Below are 22898 nucleotides of genomic sequence, written 5' to 3' on the forward strand. Positions count from 1 at the left end.
GACACAGTGGTAAGTGGTAGTGACACAGTGGTAAGCGGTGGTGACACAGTGGTAAGCGGTGGGGACACAGTGGTAAGCGGTGGTGACATAGTGGTAAGCGGTGGTGACACAGTGGTAGGTGGAAGGTGACATAGTGGTAAGTGTTGGTGACAGAGTGGTAAGCGGTGGTGACACAGTGGTAAGTGGTGGTGACAGTGGTAAGCGGTGGTGACACAGTGGTAAGTGGTGGTGACACAGTGGTAAGCAGTAGTGACACAGTGGTAAGTGGTGGTGACACAGTGGTAAGCAGTAGTGACACAGTGGTAAGTGGTGGTGACACAGTGGTAAGTGGTGGTGAGGGTGACACAGTGGTAAGTGTTGGTGACAGTGGTAAGCGGTTGTGACACAGTGGTAAGTGGTAGTGACACAGTGGTAAGTGGTGGTGACAGTGGTAATTGGTAGTGACACAGTGGTAAGCAGTGGTGACACAGTGGTAAGTGGTAGTGACACAGTGGTAAGTGGTGGCGACAGTGGTAAGTGGTGGTGACAGTGGTAAGTGGTGGTGACACAGTGGTAAGTGGTGGTGACAGTGGTAAGCGGTGGTGACACAGTGGTAAGCGGTGGTGACACAGTGGTAAGTGGTAGTGACACAGTGGTAAGTGGTGGTGACATAGTAGTAAGCGGTGGTGACACAGTGGTAAGCAGTAGTGACACAGTGGTAAGCAGTTGTGACACAGTGGTAAGTGGTGGTGACATAGTGGTAAGCGGTGGTGACACAGTGGTAGGTGGAAGGTGACATAGTGGTAAGTGTTGGTGACATAGTGGTAAGCGGTGGTGACACAGTGGTAAGTGGTGGTGACAGTGGTAAGCGGTGGTGACACAGTGGTAAGTGGTGGTGACACAGTGGTAAGCAGTAGTGACACAGTGGTAAGTGGTGGTGACACAGTGGTAAGCAGTAGTGACACAGTGGTAAGTGGTGGTGACACAGTGGTAAGTGGTGGTGAGGGTGACACAGTGGTAAGTGTTGGTGACAGTGGTAAGCGGTTGTGACACAGTGGTAAGTGGTAGTGACACAGTGGTAAGTGGTGGTGACAGTGGTAATTGGTAGTGACACAGTGGTAAGCAGTGGTGACACAGTGGTAAGTGGTAGTGACACAGTGGTAAGTGGTGGCGACAGTGGTAAGTGGTGGTGACAGTGGTAAGTGGTGGTGACACAGTGGTAAGTGGTGGTGACAGTGGTAAGCGGTGGTGACACAGTGGTAAGCGGTGGTGACACAGTGGTAAGTGGTAGTGACACAGTGGTAAATGGTGGTGACACAGTGGTAAGTGGTGGTGACAGTGGTAAGTGTTGGTGACACAGTGGTAAGTGGTGGTGACACAGTGGTAAGCGGTGGTGACAGTGGTAAGCGGTGGTGACACAGTGGTAAGTGGTGGTGACACAGTGGTAAGTGGGCTGACAGTGGTAAGTGTTGGTGACACAGTGGTAAGCGGTGGTGACACAGTGGTAAGAGGTGGTGACAGTGGTAAGCGGTGGTGACACAGTGGTAAGTGGTGGTGACACAGTGGTAAGCATTGTTGACACAGTGGTAAGTGAGGGTGACACAGTGGTAAGAGGTGGTGACAGTGGTAAGCGGTGGTGACACATTGGTAAGTGGTGGTGACACAGTGGTAAGCGGTGGTGACACAGTGGTAAGTGGTGGTGACACAGTGGTAAGTCGGGGTGACACAGTGGTAAGTGGCGGTGACAGTGGTAAGTGGGGGTGACACAGTGGTAAGCGGTGGTGACACAGTGGTTAGCGGTGGTGACACAGTGGTAAGTGGTGGTGACACAGTGGTAAGCGGTGGTGACAAAGTGGTAAGTGGTGGTGACAGTGGTAAGTGGGGGTGACAGTGGTAAGTGGGGGTGACACAGTGGGAAGCGGTGGTGACACAGTGGTAAGTGGTGGTGACACAGTGGTAAGCGGTGGTGACACAGTGGTAAGTGGTGGTGACACAGTGGTAAGCGGTGGTGACACAGTGGTAAGTGGTGGTGACAGTGGTAAGCGGTGGTGACACAGTGGTAAGTGGTGGTGACACAGTGGTAAGCGGTAGTGACACAGTGGTAAGCGGTGGTGACACAGTGGTAAGTGGTGACACAGTGGTAAGTGGTAGTGACACAGTGGTAAGCGGTGGTGACACAGTGGTAAGCGGTGGTGACACAGTGGTAAGCAGTGGCACCGTTACATCTGTAAAGCTCAGTGACAGAGAGGACACTAATGGGCACATCCTACTCCTATGGAGGTAGAACGCGTGGTAAGCCGCACATGCAAAGAGTGCACATTGGGTCGTAGGTCATGCAAGCCGTGGACCAAAGAGAGAGCACTAGGATTCTCCTCTAACCAGTGGCGGATCCAGCGGGTGGGCGATCCGGGTGATCGCCCCCCCCTGTACACAAAGCCCCGATTCCTGAAAGCCCCACCCACTTACACAAGACACACAGGCTCAGCCGGGCTCAATTACAGTAGTAAGTAGTTAGTAGTAGAATCTCTTCCGTGATTGGCGGCTGGCACCCCCTGTCCTCCTTCGCACAAGCGCAGTGAAGACAGTGAGGAGTGACGCTGAAGATCCTTCGAGGGGTGCGCCATCTTGAACAGTGTAGCAGACTGGGCTGTGGTGGACTGGTGGTCTGGAGGTAAATGCAGATTATTTGTTGCTGTGAGTCATTGTGGAATGTGGAGCATAACATTAAGAGTCAGTGGGTGGGTCAGGTGCACATGTGGGGGTGGAGGGAGCCTGCTTGTGGAGCATATTATTAATGTGGGGGGGTACAGGGGGGTCAGGTGCACATGTGGGGCTGGAGGGAGCCTGCTTGTGGATCATATTGTTAATGTGGGGGGGTACAGGGGGGTCTGGTGGACATGTGGGACTGGAGGAGACTGCTTGGGGATCATATTGTTAATGTGGGGGGTACAGGGGGGTCTGGTGGACATGTGGGACTGGGGGGAGCCTGCTTGTGGAGCATATTATTATTGTGGCGGGTCTGGGGAGGTCTGGCACACATGTGCGGCTGGAGGGAGCCTGCTTGTGGAGCATATTATTAATCTGTGGGGGTCTGGTATATATGTGTGGCTGGGGGGAGCCTGCTTGTGGATCATATTGTTAATGTGGGGGGGGTACAGAGGGGTCTGTTGGACATGTGGGACTGGAGGAGACTGCTTGTGGAGCATATTATTATTGTGGGAGGATCCAGGGTAGAGTTAGTATTATTCTTAAACCACCCCCCCAAAAGTAAAGTCTAGGGGCCTGATTCAGAGCCGGACGCAATTAGCGCTAGCTCGTCCTGAAAATAGGGGTGGCTATTCAAATGAACCGTTCGCTGTTTGCGGTCTGTTCACGCCTCTAGGTCTGAACGAGCGTACAAAACTGGCGGTCATTTTTTGGGAAACTACGCCCCCTGGCCGCTCGCATCCTACGTCATGTCCGCTATTTATTAGATTAATCGAGTACATCGAACAGGGTATGAACTGCTCGCTATTCTTGTGGTTGGTTTTTGCTACCACAATTTTGCGAGCAGTTCTGGCTTAAAAAAAAACCAGTGACGTGGTCAATGACGCTGCTGTTTTAAATATGCACACCGATAAAACGCCCGTTTTGACCTTTAAGCACGCCTGCGATCGGATCTCCACTCCCCGTTTTCAAGCACCTTCCCCTGTTACCACCCACATACGCCTCATTCTGTCACTCAAATTAGCAGGCATTCGCTAATTTGCGAGCACATGAATTTCGGCCGCACTGACTGGTTCGCGCATGCGTATAACGATCCATACGCATGCGCAGTAGGGCAAACATCGCTCAGAGCGAACGAGCTACCGCTTACGAGTGGCTCTGAATCAGGCCCTAGATCCACTACTGCCTCTAACAACATTAAGTTGAAGTGCACTGGACCTGGTCAGAAATGGATGCTAATGTGTTCTTAGCTGTGATATCATATGGAACGCAGCTGTGAAAATACAGTATGCTACTTGTTCAAAAGATCACCTGTGCATAGGGACGCCCAGTGCTGCATTGTTACCTCCATATGCCGTCGCTTATCAGCGTAAACATCGGTGACATCGACGGACATCAAGCGTCCATCTGACCAGCCGCAGACTCGTAAGCACTACTGACACGCAGGGGTCTCATGCTGAGTATGCAATCGCAGTGGCTAATTTATGCACGCCCATGTAACAGCGTTCAAATGGCCAGGCACGCCGGCATTTCTTTCCGATGGTAGTGTTTTTACCATTTCATGGTGGTGGTCCCATTTTTGCCACCTTTGAATGGAAATCATTTGATGGTGTTCTGATGGTTGTTTGTTTTTATTAAATTACTGATAGCTATGCCTCCCCTGGCTCCTTCCTGGCTACTGTGTCTGCATCAGGGCATCTTCATGAGTTTGTTGGAGGCTGTCTCTCACTCTCTGTCTGCCTTAGATGTGACCCTGCTCAGTTCCTGACTCCCTCCCCTCTCTATGCTGCTGCTAAATAACAGGGCCCATTGCTATCTCTGATTGGCTCAGTTTCAGATGCTCTCTTGCCATTTCAGCACCCTGGCCAGCTCATTTAAGGCAAGATTTTTTTCTGTGACTTGCTTCACTATAATTGTGACTGTTCAGCTCCTTTTTGTCACAGATGAATGGTTCATACACCTAAACATTCCTCCACCAATACTGTATAGAATATTGAAAACAACATCAAAATCTATCCGGTGGCTCAAGACATTAGCATATATCTGATATTAAATGTGTTCAATTTTATTCATTTGGTCAGTGCTGTTTATTTCTTGTACATCAATTTGCATATTTTTGTGAGGTCCTTCCCCTCATATTTTAAACAGCTGCAGACCAATGAATTGCTAAAATCAGTAAAATTGTGTATTCATTACATGAGGAATATTAGTCACACTAGCGCTTATTAGTATCCCTCTCTCTCCCTGCCTGAAGTGCAACTGACCTGGGCGCCTGGTGAGCCCTTCCCCAGTCCTGGGTAAAGAGCACCCTACCCACCATTTCTGTGCCCCTGATGCTGGTGCCTGAGTATCTCGAAGCAGAGCTCAGCTCCTATTTAGAGCAGTTTCTGGGGCCTGCAGCCAAGTCACACATTCCCTGTGGGTTTTTTTTTTTCTCCTACATTCAAGGGAATTCTTATGCATCACGTGAGAATATTCCTCTCTCAGACCTCAGGCACTATAAGGTTAATGTGTACTCATCCTGCAGGGAAATGGATCTGCACATATATAAGTGGCCACATCTCTGCGGCAGGGACAGAGCGGCACAGATTGGTAAGGATGAGGTGAGCTGGGAATAGTTCTTGGATGAGACATAGCACAGAAGACATGCAGTCAGGATTTACACAGTGACAGCACTGATACCATCTACACAGGGACAGCACACTTACCATATACACAGGGACAGCACAGATACCATGTACACAGTGACGGCACAGATACCATGTACACAGAGACGGCACAGATACCATATACACAGGGACAGCACAGATACCATGTACACAGGGACAGCACAGATACCATGTACACAGGGACAGCACAGATACCATGTACACAGTGACAGCACAGATACCATATACACAGGGACAGCACTGATACCATGTACACAGGGACAGCACAGATACAATGTACAAAGTGACAGCACAGATACCATGTACACAGTGACGGCACAGATACCATGTACACAGTGATGGCACAGATACCATATACACAGGGACGGCACAGATACCATGTACACAGGGACAGCACAGATACCATGTACACAGGGACAGCACAGATAGCATATACACAGGGACAGCACAGATACCATGTACTGTACACAGGGACAGCACAGATACCATGTACACAGTGACGGCACAGATACCATGTACACAGGGACAGCACAGATACCATGTACACAGGGACAGCACAGATACCATGTACACAGTGACGGCACAGCTACCATGTACGCAGAGACGGCACAGATACCATGTACACAGGGACGGCACAGATACCATGTACACAGGGACAGCACAGATACCATGTACACAGGGACAGCACAGATACCATGTACACAGGGACGGCACAGATACCATGTACACAGGGACGGCATAGATACCATATACACAGGGACAGCACAGATACCATGTACTGTACACAGGGACAGCACAGATACCATGTACACAGGGACAGCACAGATACCATGTACACAGGGACAGCACAGATACCATGTACACAGTGACGGCACAGATACCATGTACACAGAGACGGCACAGATACCATATACACAGGGACAGCACAGATACCATGTACAAAGTGACAGCACAGATTCCATGTACACAGGGACAGCACATATACCATGTACACAGTGACAGCACAGATACCATATACACAGGGACAGCACTGATACCATGTACACAGGGACAGCACAGATACCATGTACAAAGTGACAGCACAGATACCATGTACACAGGGACAGCACAGATACCATGTACACAGTGACGGCACAGATACCATGTACACAGTGACGGCACAGATACCATATACACAGGGACGGCACAGATACCATGTACACAGGGACGGCACAGATACCATGTACACAGGGACAGCACAGATAGCATATACACAGGGACAGCACAGATACCATGTACTGTACACAGGGACAGCACAGATACCATGTACACAGTGACGGCACAGATACCATGTACACAGGGGCGGCACAGATACCATGTACACAGGGACAGCACAGATACCATGTACACAGTGACGGCACAGCTACCATGTACGCAGAGACGGCACAGATACCATGTACGCAGGGACGGCACAGATACCATGTACGCAGGGACGGCACAGATACCATGTACGCAGGGACGGCACAGATACCATATACGCAGGGACGGCACAGATACCATGTACACAGGGACGGCACAGATACCATGTACACAGGGACGGCATAGATACCATATACACAGGGAAAGCACAGATACCATGTACTGTACACAGGGACAGCACAGATACCATGTACACAGGGACAGCACAGATACCATGTACACAGGGACAGCACAGAGACCATGTACACAGTGACGGCACAGTTACCATGTACACAGTGAGGGCACAGTTACAATGTACACAGGGACGGCACAGATACCATGTACACAGGGACAGCACAGATACCATGTACACAGGGACAGCACAGATACCATGTACACACTGACAGCAGATACCATGTACACAGTGAGCACAGATACCATGTACACACTGACAGCACAGATACCATGTACACACTGACTGCACAGATACCATGTACACAGTGACTGCACAGATACCATGTACACAGTGACGGCACAGTTATCATATACACAGTGACGGCACAGATACCATGTACACAGTGACGGCACAGATACCATGTACGCAGTGACGGCACAGAAACCATGTACGCAGTAACGGCACAGATACCATGTACACAGTGACAACACAGATACCATGTACGCAGTGACGGCACAGATACCATGTACGCAGTGACGGCACAGAAACCATGTACGCAGTGACGGCACAGAAACCATGTACGCAGTGACGGCACAGATACAATGTACGCAGTGACGGCACAGATACCATGTACACAGTGACGGCACAGATTCAATGTACACAGTGACGGCACAGAAACCATGTACACAGTGACGGCACAGATACCATGTACACAGTGACGGCACAGATACCATGTACACAGTGACGGCACAGATACCATGTACACAGTGACAACACAGATACCATGTACGCAGTGACGGCACAGATACCATGTACGCAGTGACGGCACAGTTAGCATGTACACAGTGACGGCACAGATACCATGTACGCAGTGAGGGCACAGATACCATGTACACAGTGACAACACAGATACCATGTACGCAGTGACGGCACAGATACCATGTACGCAGTGACGGCACAGTTAGCATGTACACAGTGACGGCACAGATACCATGTACGCAGTGAGGGCACAGATACCATGTACACAGTGACAACACAGATACCATGTACATAGTGACGGCACAGATACCATGTACACAGTGACGGCACAGATACCATGTACACAGTGACAACACAGATACCATGTACGCAGTGACGGCACAGATACCATGTACGCAGTGACGGCACAGTTAGCATGTACACAGTGACGGCACAGATACCATGTACGCAGTGAGGGCACAGATACCATGTACACAGTGACAACACAGATACCATGTACATAGTGACAGCACAGATACCATGTACACAGTGACGGCACGGATACCATGTACACAGTGACAGCACAGATACCATGTACACAGTGACGGCACGGATACCATGTACACAGTGACGGCACAGTTACCATGTACACAGTGAGGACACGGATAGCATTCACACAGTGAGGGCACGGATACCATGTACACAGTGAGGGTACAGATACCATGTACACAGTCTGCTGCGTCGTCCACGGAGGGAGCCGGCTGGAGCTCACTCATGAGCTCCGTCTTCCGGCTCCCTCTGCAGCGGGTGATGGGAGAGACGTCACGTCATGACGTCTCTCCCATCCCATGGTGCAGAGCGAGAGCGGGCCGGGAGGAGCGGCCGGATAGCTGCGGTCATCGGCAGGAACGGGGATCAGGTAAGTTGTGTTTTTTTTGTTTGTGTGTGTAAGGGGGCACTGGCACCACATATGCACTACTGGGGGCACTTTATAGGGATGGGGGTGCTACTATGGTCACTGTATAGGGTGGGGCCACTACTGGGGTCACTGTATAGGGGGCACTGTATAGGGGGGCTACTACTGGGGGCACTGCATAGGGGGGGTTACAACTGGGGAACTGCATAGGGGGGCTACTACTGGGGGCACTGCATAGGGGGATTACAACTGGGGGAACTGCATAGGGGGCTACTACTAGGGGCACTGCATAGGGGGAATTACTGCTGGGGGCACTGCATAGGGGGGATTACAACTGGGGGCACTGCATAGGGGGGATTACAACTGGGGGAACTGAATAGGGGATCTACTACTGGGGGCACTGCATAGGGGGGATCTACTACTGGGGGCACTGCATAGGGGTACTACTACTGGGGGCACTGCATAGGGGGGGTTACAATTGGGGGGACTACTACTGCTGGTGCACTACATAGGGGGACCAGTACTGGGGGCAATGCATAGGGGCGACTACTACTGGGGGCACTGCATAAGGGGGGACACTTCTGGGGGCACTGCATAGGGGGGCCCAAAGCATTTTCTTGCACCTGGGCCCACCACTCTCTAGGTCCGCCACTGATCAATGCAATGAAGCAATTATACAGTACAAACATTGCAACATGAAGAGCATCCACAGGCTAGGCACGACTGTAGGCCCAAATGGCATGAAGGCAAAAGAACAGATGCTGACTTGATCATAATTTGGACAACCAAATGGTAATACAGAGAGAATGATTTGGTGTCTCTAGCAGTTGATGCCTGTGGCTCTTCATGATCCTCTGGCTCACTCAGGAGAAAATAATAAAGCAATCAATCTCTTGGAGCAACTTTGGACAGAGCAACTGTAATACCCCACTACAGTATGTGAGTTATTGCGTCTGACTTGGCATTACATTGGCAGACATATCCCAGCAGTCTCTGCAGCTGCTGAAGAGGTCAGGAGCAGCAGGTCACATGTCCAGAGTCAGGTCAGTGACAGTTGGAGCTGTGGAGAGAGGAGAGCTGAGGGGTGACAGTTGGAGCTGTGGTGAGAGGAGAGCTGAGGAGTGACAGTTGGAGCTGTGGTGAGAGGAGAGCTGAGGGGTGACAGTTGGAGCTGTGGAGAGAGGAGAGCTGAGGGGTGACAGTTGGAGCTGTGGTGAGAGGAGAGCTGAGGGGTGACAGTTGGAGCTGTGGAGAGAGGAGAGCTGAGGGGTGACAGTTGGAGCTGTGGAGAGAGGAGAGCTGAGGGGTGACAGTTGGAGTTGTGGAGAGAGGAGAGCTGAGGGGTGACAGTTGGAGATGTGGAGAGAGGAGAGCTGAGGGGTGACAGTTGGAGCTGTGGTGAGAGGAGAGCTGATGGGTGACAGTTGGAGCTGTGGAGAGAGGAGAGCTGAGGGGTGACAGTTGGAGCTGTAGTGAGAGGAGAGCTGAGGGGTGACAGTTGGAGCTGTGGTGAGAGGAGAGCTGAGGGGTGACAGTTGGAGCTGTAGTGAGAGGAGAGCTGAGGGGTGACATTTGGAGCTGTGGAGAGAGGAGAGCTGAGGGGTGACAGTTGGAGCTGTGGAGAGAGGAGAGCAGAGGGGTGACAGTTGGAGCTGTGGAGAGAGGAGAGCTGAGGGGTGACAGTTGGAGCTGTGGAGAGAGGAGAGCTGAGGGGTGACAGTTGGAGCTGTGGAGAGAGGAGAGCTGAGGGGTGACAGTTGGAGATGTGGAGAGAGGAGAGCTGAGGGGTGACAGTTGGAGCTGTGGAGAGAGGAGAGCTTAGGAGTGACAGTTGGAGATGTGGTGAGAGGAGAGCTGAGGGGACGCCATTTCAGAGTGATAAACAGCTGTAGTAACAGAGACAGAGAAAAAAATAGAAGAGTGGCTGGGACTTATAGTGCCACATAGTAAGCCATTCTGAGAGTCCTGTCCAATTGTTCACTGTGGCTACCTTTTGAAGAGAAAGTCGCATCCTAATTTTGGTCCTCAGATTTGGTGAGAGGAATCCATTATTACACACAACTTCTATGTGTGATATAGAGACACTGCTCCTAATTTATATATCAGCACTGCAACATTTGCTGCTTGCCATTCAGTTGTAAATACGCTTTAAGGGCCCCAACATGTGCACAAGGAGTTACCCATGACCTGGGTTATAAAGGACATGTCATCTGTCTTAGGTTATTGGGACATTCTATTAATTTGAAAAGAACATTGCTAATTTAGTATAGGAATAATCAATTAGAAAAGCAGTAAGCTTGTTATTGTAATTTATGTCATTTAGTGTGTGTATATTGTACCAAACCTATCATTCTATAACAGTTACCCATTTCAGTAATTGTGGGTTTCTAAAAATAAATCCGTATAGCTTTTGCATGAATTTTGTCTCCCATTGTCTGTGTCTGATTGGGGAACCCTTGCCTCTCTGTGGGTGTGATCTGAATTAGGAATTGCCGCTAGTTACGCCTGCACCACACCATCTGTATTTTTCCCATTGGGGTATTACACATCCATCAAACCTAGCAAGGTTTAGGGTGGGTACTGTTGCTAGATGACAATCCTGTTCCCTAGAACAAAGGTCATAGATTCATGCAAACTACTGTTTGTTTTGTCGGAAGGATTGTCACCTAGCAATGGCTGGTGGGAAGACTACCACATACCTGGTTGCTTGGCAGATCATTTAGTCTCCATTAATGCTTGGCAAATATATACTTAGCAGATCAATGAGTGGCATGCATTATGGAATGTAGGAACATAACTTTTGCTATTCGCACTAGAGGTGGCAGCTCTCCAGCTGGAGTGTCCCATAAAGGGGTTAATGGCAAGTGATAAATAACCTCAAAGCTTCACCTGTTAGTGGAGCAGTAAGTTTCAATTATGAGATAAGTTACGAAATGGAAAATTGGATTTGTCCCATCTTTGATCATATCAAACTCAACTATACGATTTTCAAAGGAGGGTGTTTTGGATCGGTAATATAAACTAAGGTTAGCCCAGCACCCCTGACCCCTAAGGCTAAATCTAGTAATGCAAACTTTCTCAATAAAAGGACACTCTCTAAACTTGTGTAGAGGGCAGCTTAGAGGGTTAGAATAGGTTCTACTTTATATTGCAAGTACTAGAATACTGTGGATTAAAAGTGCTGGGTAGGAAATAACTCCTCTGAGTAAGCGATGGTAACATGTTACAGTGAGCCTTGGTGATAAAAAGGCAAGAGCTGCACCATAAGGCCTGGGTCGTATTTCGCAGCCAGAAGTCCAAAAAGGTGACAAGCTGTTCTAGCTGTATTACCAATACTATGCTATACATTAAATTCTCTAATCGTGGTACAATATCTGGTCCTTAAATAGCCTCATTGAGGCAATGATGAGGATTACGGTAGAAGATGACAAGTTTGAGTCTTGTTAGTAGTCCATTCATGTCATTCTCAGTATACACGGAGGCAACCTGTCCAGGAGATCGGAAGTACCTGAAAGCAGTCCTTGGAGAGTGTCAATGGAAATTTGGGCCCTTTGCACAACTATATGATTAGAGGAAACATGGGAGCCTCATTTATCAGGCACAGATATACTTGCCTACTCTCCCGAAACCTCCAGTATGTTCCAGCTGTTTTGTAGAATCTATTAAAAGTCCTCAACCAACCTCAGTTTCCAGCTACAGACCATGCTCTAACCTCACTGAGGTACACCTAATGTAGAGACCTCTATACATACATGGGAGCTTCAGTTATCAGCTACAGACCATGCTCTAACCTCTCTTAGGTACACCTAATGTAGAGACCTCTATACATACATGGGAGCCTCAGTTATCAGCTACAGACCATGATCTAACCTCTCTGAGGTACACCTCATGCATAGACATCTATACATACATGGGAGCCTCAGTTATCGGCTACAGGCCATGCTCTAACATCTCTGAGGTACACCTCATGCACAGACCTCTATACATACATGGGAGCCTCAGTTATCAGCTACAGACCATGCTCTAACATCTCTGAGGTACACCTCATGCACAGACCTCTATACATACATGGGAGCCTCAGTTATCAGCTACAGACCATGCTCTAACCTCTCTGAGTTACACCTAATGTAGAGTCCTCTATACATACATGGGAGCCTCAGTTATCAGCTACAGACCATGCTCTAACATCTCTGAGGTACACCTCATGCACAGACCTCTATACATACATGGGAGCCTCAGTTATCAGCTACAGACCATGCTCTAACCTCTCTAAGGTACACATCATGCACAGACATCTATACATACATGGGAGCCTCAGTTATCAGCTACAGACCATGCTCTAACCTCTCTAAGGTACACGTCATGCACGGACCTTTATACATACATGGGAGCCTCAGTTATCAGCTACAGACCATGCTCTAACCTCTATGAGGTACACCTCATGCACAGACATCTATACATACATGGGAGCCTCAGTTATCAGCTACAAACCATGCTCTAACCTCTCTAAGGTACACATCATGCACGGACCTTTATACATACATGGGAGTCTTAGTTATCAGCTACAAACCATGTTCTAACCTCTCTAAGGTACACCTCACGCACAGACATCTATACATACATGGGAGTCTTAGTTATCAGCTACAAACCATGCTCTAACCTTTCTAAGGTACACATCATGCACGGACCTTTATACATACATGGGAGCCTCAGTTATCAGCTACAGACCATGCTCTAACCTCTATGAGGTACACCTCATGCACAGACATCTATACATACATGGGAGCCTCAGTTATCAGCTAAAGACCATGCTCTAACCTCTCTGACGTACACCTCATGCACAGACATCTATACATACATGGGAGCAGCAGTTATCAGCTACAGACCATGCTCTAACCTCTCTAAGGTACACGTCATGCACTGACCTTTATACATCCATGGGAGCCTCAGTTATCAAATACAGACCATTCTCTAACCTCTGTGTGGTACACCTCATGCACAGACCTCTATACATACATGGGAACCCCAGTTATCAGCTAGAGACCATTCACTAAACTCTCTGAGGTACACCTCACGCACAGACCTCTATACATACTTGGGAGTCTCAGTTATAGCACCTGCAATTAACTGTTACATGTAGTGAGGAGCTGATGTCTCCAGGATAGGATGTAAGAAATTGCTCTTGTTATTAACTATAGATGTGGCTCGGTCAACCTCCATTGCTCTAACTATATAGACACTCAATCTAATTTCCCCAGTATAGTGGAAGGACCTAGTTCCCCCTCAAGCTATAGACAGATTTATAGAAACTGAAGCAAATTCCTTGATGTTGGGGTGCGTTAGTTACACTATCCTGTCTAGCTGCAACTATCAGTGACAGTTACCTCACCACCATCAGCATTACCCACCTTCAGACTATAATAGGGCGGTAGGGACCAAGTTATTATAGATCCGGTTCTGAGAAGCAATAAGGCAATTCTAAGTGCACTGACAAAATAATTTATGGCCAGCGGGTATAAGCTCCCTTAAGAAGAACAATATAGTGATATACTTATAACTTAGTGGAGTTATTTTGTGTATATTTTAGCATTGCAGTACGTGCATATAAGAGTTTGCAAAAGTATCAGCTCTTAAAAAAAATATAATGTTGGTATACGAGCAGTGGCGTCCCTACCCGTGGTGTCACCCGGTGCCAGCGAAAAGGGGGTGTGACCACAAGGGCATGGGCATGACCATGCAGGCATGGCCATGCGGGAAGGGGCATGGCCATGCAGGAAGGGGCTTGGTCACACTGCCCGAACCCCCATGCCTATTACTTGGGGGGGAGGGGGGGTGCAGGAGGTCCCTATGTGCAGTGCCGGCCGACTCCCTCAGTATCAGGATGCGAGTGCTGCACATTGGTGTCACCCCGCGGAGGGTGAGACCCAGGTGCGGACCGCACCCCTCTTGTGACGCCACTGTGTATGAGTTAAGTACTGTGAAATAACTCAGGCCCAGGATTACCTGCAAAATAAATTGTTATTTCTCTTGTGTTTTTACCTTATACCTTTAAATGTTTATTATTGAAACTTATGTAACGAGGAAAAGCTATTTATGTGTCTTTTCTCCCCTAACCAAAATTGAGAAGCAGTTTCTTTGGATAAAGAATCTCTTGTATTGGGTATAATCTATTGTGTTTGGAGTAATCCTACTTACTGCCCTACTAAGAACAAAAAGAGAACCAAATCACTGAATGAGGGTCCGTTCATACTCGGTAAGGTACAAGAACACAACAAAACATTATGACACCACCTAACGGGGTAACACACATTTTTGCATTCTTCCCACATGCACATATTTATGTGGACCCACAAAGTACTACAGATGCTTGCCCTAGTTCCGTAGGCAGTTCTAAGGACAAAAAAGTAGCCTGCACCTTGTAATGCACAAAGTAGAAAGGTGCAAATTGATATTTTCATACCATACAGTGACCCATTTTCTTCTCTGTGGCCACAGGATATGGACCCACTTGTACAGGTGTCTGTGGTGCCTCATTCTATCCTATCACATTCCAGATGTCCATGGCCGCGACCTGAGTTGTCAACTGAGTTTCTCTAAACTCTCTGGGATATTTGAGAATGGAGATATCTTAATAGGAGCAATTATCCCCTTCCATACAGACAGGGTGCCCCCAAAGCTAACATTCATGGACGTCCCTCCACTGGTAACTTGTATCACGTAAGATGTCTTTACCTCTTATATGGTAAAATATCTGATATTAGTGCACAGTTTATACTTAGTCTGTTTCTCATTCTGCAGGTTTTTCTTACAAAGCTTCCAGCAGTATCAGGCTGTGAGATTTGCTTTAGATGAAATTAATAGTAATCCTGATATTCTCCCTAATATCACCTTGGGCTACCATGCAATAGACTCTTGCTCTGTACTAAGCAAGGAGGTGGAGGGAACGTTGTGGATGGTCACTGGCCAGAATCAAGCAATCCCCAATTACTGTTGTAGAGAAAACCCACCACTTGCTGCAGTCCTTGGTCATTCGATGTCCACTTACTCGATCCTGATGGCCCATGTGTTGGGAATATATCGATTTCCCCAGGTATTGTACATTTTTTTGTGAGCTCTCCGTGGTGCTGACGTATAATAATGTTAGTTTAATTTCTTAGATGTTTTTAATTTTTAGTAAATCATTTTGGAATGCCATTCAATCAAAATATGTGTTACTGTATGTACTGTTTTTCCTGTAGGATGTTACACACTCTCTAATATTATTTTATGAATTCTCATACATTATACTTTATTTACAGATCAGTCATTTCTCCACCAGTGCCCTACTAAGTGACCGGACTCAGTTCCCATCCTTCTTTAGGACGGTGCCCAGTGATGCTTTCCAGTCAAAGGGCCTTGCTCAGCTGGTGTTGCATTTTGGATGGACCTGGGTCGGTTTGGTTGGTATAGGAAATGAATACGGACAACAAGGAACTCAAGTCATCAAGCAGGAGATTCTCAGGGCTGGAGCCTGTGTTGCCTTCACAGAATTCCTACTGCTTGATCATGATGATAGAAATGCCCCACACATCACTAGGATAATTAAACAATCAACTGCTAAGGCTGTGGTCCTGTTTTCCACAGGCGTGTATCTGGCTCAACTTCTCAACGAGATGCTAAAACAGAATCTTCACGGCAAGATTTTTGTGGCCAGTGAAGCTTGGTCCATCTCCACCGTTCTGTTAGCTCACAAATATTCTTCTCTACTCTCAGGTTCAATTGGGTTTGCTTTCCACAGCTCCACAATACCTGGATTTAAAGATTATCTTGGCAGTGTCAATCCTTTCAGTGAAGTAGCACATACTGTGATAAAAATATTTTGGGAAGAAACATTTAGATGCAAGTTTATTAACCAGTTGGGCTCTTATGACAATGATACAGACTTGTGTACCGGAAAGGAGGACCTAAAGAGTGTGGATAACGTCTATACAGATGTCTCCAATTTAAGAAGCTCTTACAATATCTACACGTCAATTCAGGTCATAGCTAAATCTTTACATGATCTTCATATGTGCAAGGAAGGAAGGGGGCCATTTAAAAATGGAGGCTGCGCTGATGTTTATAAGTTCAAACCATGGCAGGTAGGAGTCTTTTATAAACATACAATTACACAATAAAAGCATGTACTGCGTGTGTCGGTAAAATGTATTGAAAATGGTGAAGACGAAAAATCCATTTAACAAAACAAATGGAGGCACTGAGAAGTTAAACTCATGGGAACATTTTTTACATCTAATGGAATTTTTTAATTAGCATTTTCTCAGGTAAAACCTACATTTATCCAATAAATGCTTAAATGATCTTTCCACTTCAAGTAAAAATACTTCATAATTTCTCTTACCAGTAATATACTTTCTTTAAGTTCAACGTTTAACCTGTTCATCACAAAATTCTTCTTTATAAAAGCCCCATTAAAAAAATATATATATGAGCAAGGATGTATTGAGGCTGTCTTTAAGAAATTGATAATTATATATATATGTATATATATATATATACACACAGCAAACATTTCGGCGGCACTAGGAGACTTGGTTTAGTTGAAATTTAAAATGCCTTTAATGTCCTACGTTTCGGAGGTTAGTCCGTCGTCAGGGAAACTGAGCAAATGACACAATACATACATTTATACACACAAGAAATTACCTGATTGTTGACAGCCGGCCGGGATCACCTTCCGACGCCCACCGGAGACTCGCGCTATGTTAGTATACTAGTTGCTGGTTTAACATCTACCTGAAAAGCTATTGGGGATACCATGTCCCATAAATCAAAATCTCAGGTTTGCATTTGGGAGCAGTAGGATGGGGTAGTGCTGTCCTAGCTTGCCTCCAGCATGGAACATTCTAATCTGCCCAGCCTCTCACATCAGGACAGATACTGCTGCCACCATTTTTATTTCGTTAGTCCATGTGCCCTTACAAATAAGTACAAAATGGCGGCAATGGGAAAAACATTTGTTCTATGCAGAGCCGTAGCTAGACATTTTGGTGCCCTGTGCCAGAAAGTGCATTGATGCCCCCCCATACCTCCCCCCCCAACCCCTCGGCCAAAAAAAGGGACATGGTGTCACAGGGATGGGACACAATAGTTATGTTGCCCTATGTTGAAAAAAACCACGATAATTTTCACTTAAAAAAACGATAAAATGATGATACATAAGGCTCTCATTGATTTTAATTACAACAAAAATAACGATAACATAAAAAAATGAAAAGCATATTTTGGCGAAAAAAAGTTCGAAAAAATATGCGAAAAACATTGAGAACCCCTATCACCACAGTATCTTTCACTGTACACCAGTAAAGATATAACATGCATAATATATACATTGCAATTGATACTCACATTGGGGCATATGTATCCAAAAATGTGAAAAGATCATGTTTCTTTTCACCAGACATCGTGTATCTTTTTGATTTTTTTATCGTCATATATATCATGTTTTTTCACCAAAAATTGAAAAGTGATAAACCCCCTGAATTGTGATAATTTTCGCATTTTTGTTTTCGAATTAGATAATGGGAAAACAACTGCATAAATTATTTTTTCATGGTCCGATAAAAAAAATGACAACTGCGCATGCTCTGTTTCAGTTTTGGACATGCGCAGTGAACGGTAGGTGGCGTTCTGCGTGAGTGACGAGTGGAATTCTAGTGGTTCATCAAAATAAAGGAATCCCTTGATACTAGATTTCCCCTCCCCTTTAGTTTCTCCTGATTTTCCCTACAAAAACTTCTACTTTTATATATATTGTGTTTGTGTGTGTATGTGTGTATGTATATCCCACATAGCTCACCATAATAAAATAAACTCCATTCCTCTATAAGACAGGTATGTGTAGTACTTGTTAGATTGTTTGAACCTTATTTGTGGACCCATTTATAGCACATGGTAATTTTAAGGATAAAAAAGAGAACTATTTTTGAGTTATCACTTATATTTTTTTTTTAAATTGAAAAAAAAAAAAAAAAATGTATATATATATATATATATATATATATATATATTAATAAATAGATTACAAGTAATACTGATTATTTAAATTTCATAAGTTTCATCTACAGTAAATAGCAATAACTAACAGCTTATTTCAACATCAGTGGTGCTGGAATACAATTATCTCCAGCCAAAGTATGTCGAAAAAAAACACGATAATTTTCACTTAAATAAGGCGATAAAATGATGATACATAAGGCTCTCACTGATTTCAATTACAACAAAAATAACGATAACATAAAAAAACGAAAAGCATATTTTGGCGAAAAAAAGTTCGAAAAAATATGCGAAAAACATTGATACATTTCTTCGAAACTTTTCTCTAGCGAAAAACACTCGAAAACCATTGTTATCACTTTTTTAAACGCAAAAAACTGTTGATACATATCCCCCATTGTAGCTTAAGTGGATAAAACTGGCAGAGGCACATAAAAGTTTCTTATACTTCCTGCGTGTGTTCCAAACCAATAGAGACTCGGGTATATAAAGAGAAGAGATCTTCTCATAATGTAGTACTGTATCTGCAACACACAAACATGAATAATAAAACAATAGAAATAAAAACAAAGAGGATAACCTCCATACCAGATAGATGGAAATGGATCAGCATATTCAGAGTAAATAGATGGATGGCACTCAGGTATTTCTTAGGCTGTCAATGCTTCTGATCCTGCTGTCGCAAGCCCGTACTCACTACTTTCTGCCTTGTTGCAAATGATTCAAGGTTCTGTTGTTCTGGAATTGTTTTCCGAATCTTATCAGTTCCCTCTCTTTCTATACATATTTCAGTAAAGTATTGGTGAGCTCTTTGCTTGAAGGAGATGGCCGAATGCCAATATTTTTTATTCCTTTCACGGCATTATAGCCTCCTGGCCAAAATAGCTGTCAATTATCCAGGAGACAATCAGTCCACTTTAAGTGTGCTTTTCTGGTTTTACCTCCTCAGCTGACGCATTACATACAGAATGTCCATGTGAAATTGAGCAACGGAAGAGAGGTCTTCTTCGATAACAATGGAGATGTCCCAGCAGTGTATGATATTGTTAACTGGCAGCTTGGAACTGACGGGAACATGGTCCATGTTAAGGTGGGAAGCTATGATACAGCAGCCACCGAGAGCAACATCTTTACTATCAATAGCAGTGCCATAAAATGGCCTTCAGGAAATAACCAGGTACAGTATACCATATTAAAGATTCAACACTTCCCTTTGTGCCAAGGTCTTACTGTTTGTTTCGCCTCTTTAAAAAGGTTCCATCATCCATTTGCAGTCAGAGTTGTCCTTTGGGGTTCAGAAGAGTTGTTAGACGAGGAGAACCTGCCTGTTGCTACCAGTGTGTTCCGTGCTCCCAAGGTGAAATCTCCAATCAAACAGGTAAGTAGATGCAAATGCCACAATACACTGTTAGTGGGACTGGCATTATTACTGGCACTGTTATTATGCAGAATTCATAAAGTACATTAATATGAGATATGAAGATTTACACACAGGTAGAAATGAAAAGAAAGGGCCGGATTTACAGTTAAGACCAAATCCAGGGGTTAAGTTGAGATGGGACTGTTGTAAGAAAAATGAAAAAAAAAAGGCAGTGTTGCCAAAAACCGGTGGGCATGTGTGTGAGGGACTTACTGTATGAGGAAGAAGACCAATAAGGCTGGAGAAGATAAACATAGAGAAGGTGTGCTATGGTTTTCAGGAGAGTATACCAAGAGAATGTAGGTTTGTTAGAAATTTTAGAGGGTTGGTAATTAATTCAGATATGTAATCAATACAATTTGGGTAATATTGTGAAATGCACCAGTCACCCTCTACAGTACAAGAGTTCAGAGTTGTCTTTATGTCATGGCTGGGCTGTTTGTGTTTTCTCCTAAGGGGGCCAGATTAAGGGGTCTATTCACTAAGCAGTGTTAGGAGACAGAGTGAAAAGTGATAAGTGCCAGCCAATCAGCTCCTAACTGCCATCTCACAGGCTGTGTTTGAAAAATGACAGTTGGGAGCTGGGAGCTGATTGGCTGGCACCTTATCACTTTTCACTCTGTCTCCTAACACTGCTTAGTAAATAGACCCTTAAGAGTGATCTCATATTCAGACAATTATATCAGTGCCGGTATGTCTATATTTGGCAGGTTTCTATATGAGCTTGTTATTAGAAGACAGTATATGATAGTGGACAATGTGACCTCGGTGGATAATAAGAGTTATAGGGGTAAATGTACTAAAGTGAGAGTTTTTAGAAGTGAGTTTCAAAAGTGATGTTGCCCATAGCAACCAATCAGATTCTACTTAACATTTAACTAGCACCTTTTAGAAGATAATAGCTAGAATCTGATTGGTTGCTATGGGCAACATCACTTTTAAAACTCACTTCTAAAAACTCTCACTTTAGTAAATTTACCCCCTAGAGTTAAAATGAGATGAGAGAATACACTGTCAAAATAGTAGAGTGAGATCAAAGCATAGTAAGAGGAACTTGGATGATAGAGTGGAGATGGGATTATAATACAAATGTTAAAGTTGCTAAGCATATAGAAAGAGTACCAGAAGAAGGAAGTATGGAACCTATGTAAAATAAACAAATGTCAAAGAAGCATGAGGTATTGCCCGAAGGCAAGTGTAATACATACAGAAAGATACAGTCGAAAAAAGATGAATGAAGTGAACTTCAAAGGATGAAGAGAGAGAAATGGTGGCAGTTGGGGGACTTAGTATGTGCAATGAAGAGACTCAATGATACTTAGGTCATTTTGTCTATGATTACAATGAAAAGGGACAGCAGCAGAAGCATTGCCAGAATCACAGGTTCAGGGTTCCAGAAAAGTAGAGAACATGTGACAAAGTTAGAGTTACCTTCTAATTGTCACAGCTGAGCTTTGTAAATTGAGAATTGAGGACAGCAGGTCTGGCAGTAGATGAGGATATGCTGAAACCATACAGTATCAGTGAGATTATAGAGATATCACACACTGAAGATAATGAAAGAGGATACAGAGAAAAGAGTTGGGACTGTGGGTTATAGTGACATCAATTAGATAATTAAGCGATAGCATGAGATATTGGGGCAATGTGGGGGTATGGTAAGCAGTGATGGTGGAGATGATAATGCATTTTGATGTTTACAATGGTTGATGCTCTGTTTTGTAGACTCAGATGATTGTCTAAAGTGTCCATGGAACATGTGGCCAAATCCTCAGAAAGACAGATGCATACCAAAGACGACAGAATTCCTCTCCTATGAAGACTTATTGGGAGCCACGTTGGTGTCTGCCAGTGTAATCTCTGCCATCATCCCAGCTTCTATTCTGTGGCTTTTCTTTAGTAAGAAAAACACTCCCATCGTGCGCGCTAACAACTTTAACCTGAGTTGCCTTCTGCTAGTGTCTCTTTCTCTGTGCTTCCTATGCTCCTTAGGATTTATTGGTTATCCACAGCCCGAGAAGTGCCTCGTGAGACAGGCTGCCTTTGGCATGGTCTTTGCCCTGTGTGTTTCCTGCATTTTGGCTAAAACTATTATGGTGGTTTGTGCTTTCATGGCCACCAAGCCAGGCAGCAGTTTGAGGAAATGGACAAGTCCTCAAGTGTCCTACATGATAGTATCTTTCTGCTCTCTCATACAGTCCATCTTATGCATATTGTGGATTTCTTTTGCTCCCCCATATCCAGTAAACAATATTCAAACACAGCCAGGAGTTATTATAGTTGAGTGTAACGAGAACTCACCAACTGCTTTCTGGTCGATGCTTGGGTATCTTGGTTTCCTAGCAACCATCAGTTTTATTGTAGCCTATCTAGGTCGTAGACTCCCCAACAGCTTCAATGAGGCCCAATTCATCACTTTCAGCATGTTGGCCTTCCTCAGTGTCTGGGTCTCCTTTATACCAGCCTCTCTTAGTGCTCAGGGAAAATACACTGTGGCCATGGAAATATTTGCAATATTGGCCTCGAGCTGGGGTCTGGTGATCTGTATGTTCCTTCCTAAATGTTTCATCATCGTGTTCAGACCTGACATGAACTCCAGGGACTATCTGAAAATGGGAAAAATGAATGCCGGACACAGAGGATCACAATCCTAGATGACTTTCATCAATGAAACTTTGCATCTGAATTGGAAGTTAAAGATTCATTCTATTCAAATAAATGTAGGTACTGCATATTCTTTTCCCCCTTGTAAAAATAAATGTCTAATTTGGTTTTGATTGTTTTTTTCCAATGTTTTCAGAATAAAACGATTAACAAGCAAAT

At 45.2% G+C, this 22898-nt stretch overlaps 1 protein-coding gene across 1 annotated transcript; it reads left to right on the plus strand.

Annotated features, from left to right (window-relative positions):
- The first annotated feature begins 15265 nt into the window (after positions 1-15265).
- LOC148505901 (extracellular calcium-sensing receptor-like) lies at positions 15266-22825 on the plus strand. The gene is made up of 6 exons (XM_088447619.1): positions 15266-15337; positions 15419-15710; positions 15919-16740; positions 19605-19832; positions 19910-20033; positions 21801-22825. The coding sequence occupies exons 1-6, from the start codon at positions 15306-15308 to the stop codon at positions 22727-22729; spliced, it is 2427 nt and encodes an 808-aa protein (XP_088303745.1). The 5' UTR covers positions 15266-15305; the 3' UTR covers positions 22730-22825.
- Positions 22826-22898: the final 73 nt, after the last annotated feature.

Source organism: Taudactylus pleione, unplaced genomic scaffold (assembly GCF_031769625.1).
Source record: "Taudactylus pleione unplaced genomic scaffold, aTauple2 ptg000435l, whole genome shotgun sequence".
NCBI classification, from domain to species: Eukaryota; Metazoa; Chordata; class Amphibia; order Anura; family Myobatrachidae; genus Taudactylus; species Taudactylus pleione.

Coding starts and splice junctions, on each gene's coding strand:
- LOC148505901 (XM_088447619.1), top strand. CDS start 15,306: ATGGACGTCCCTCCACTGGTAACTTGTATCAC. Junction 15,338..15,418: donor CCACTGGTAACTTGTATCAC/GTAAGATGTCTT, acceptor CTCATTCTGCAG/GTTTTTCTTACAAAGCTTCC. Junction 16,741..19,604: donor ATAAGTTCAAACCATGGCAG/GTAGGAGTCTTT, acceptor TTACCTCCTCAG/CTGACGCATTACATACAGAA.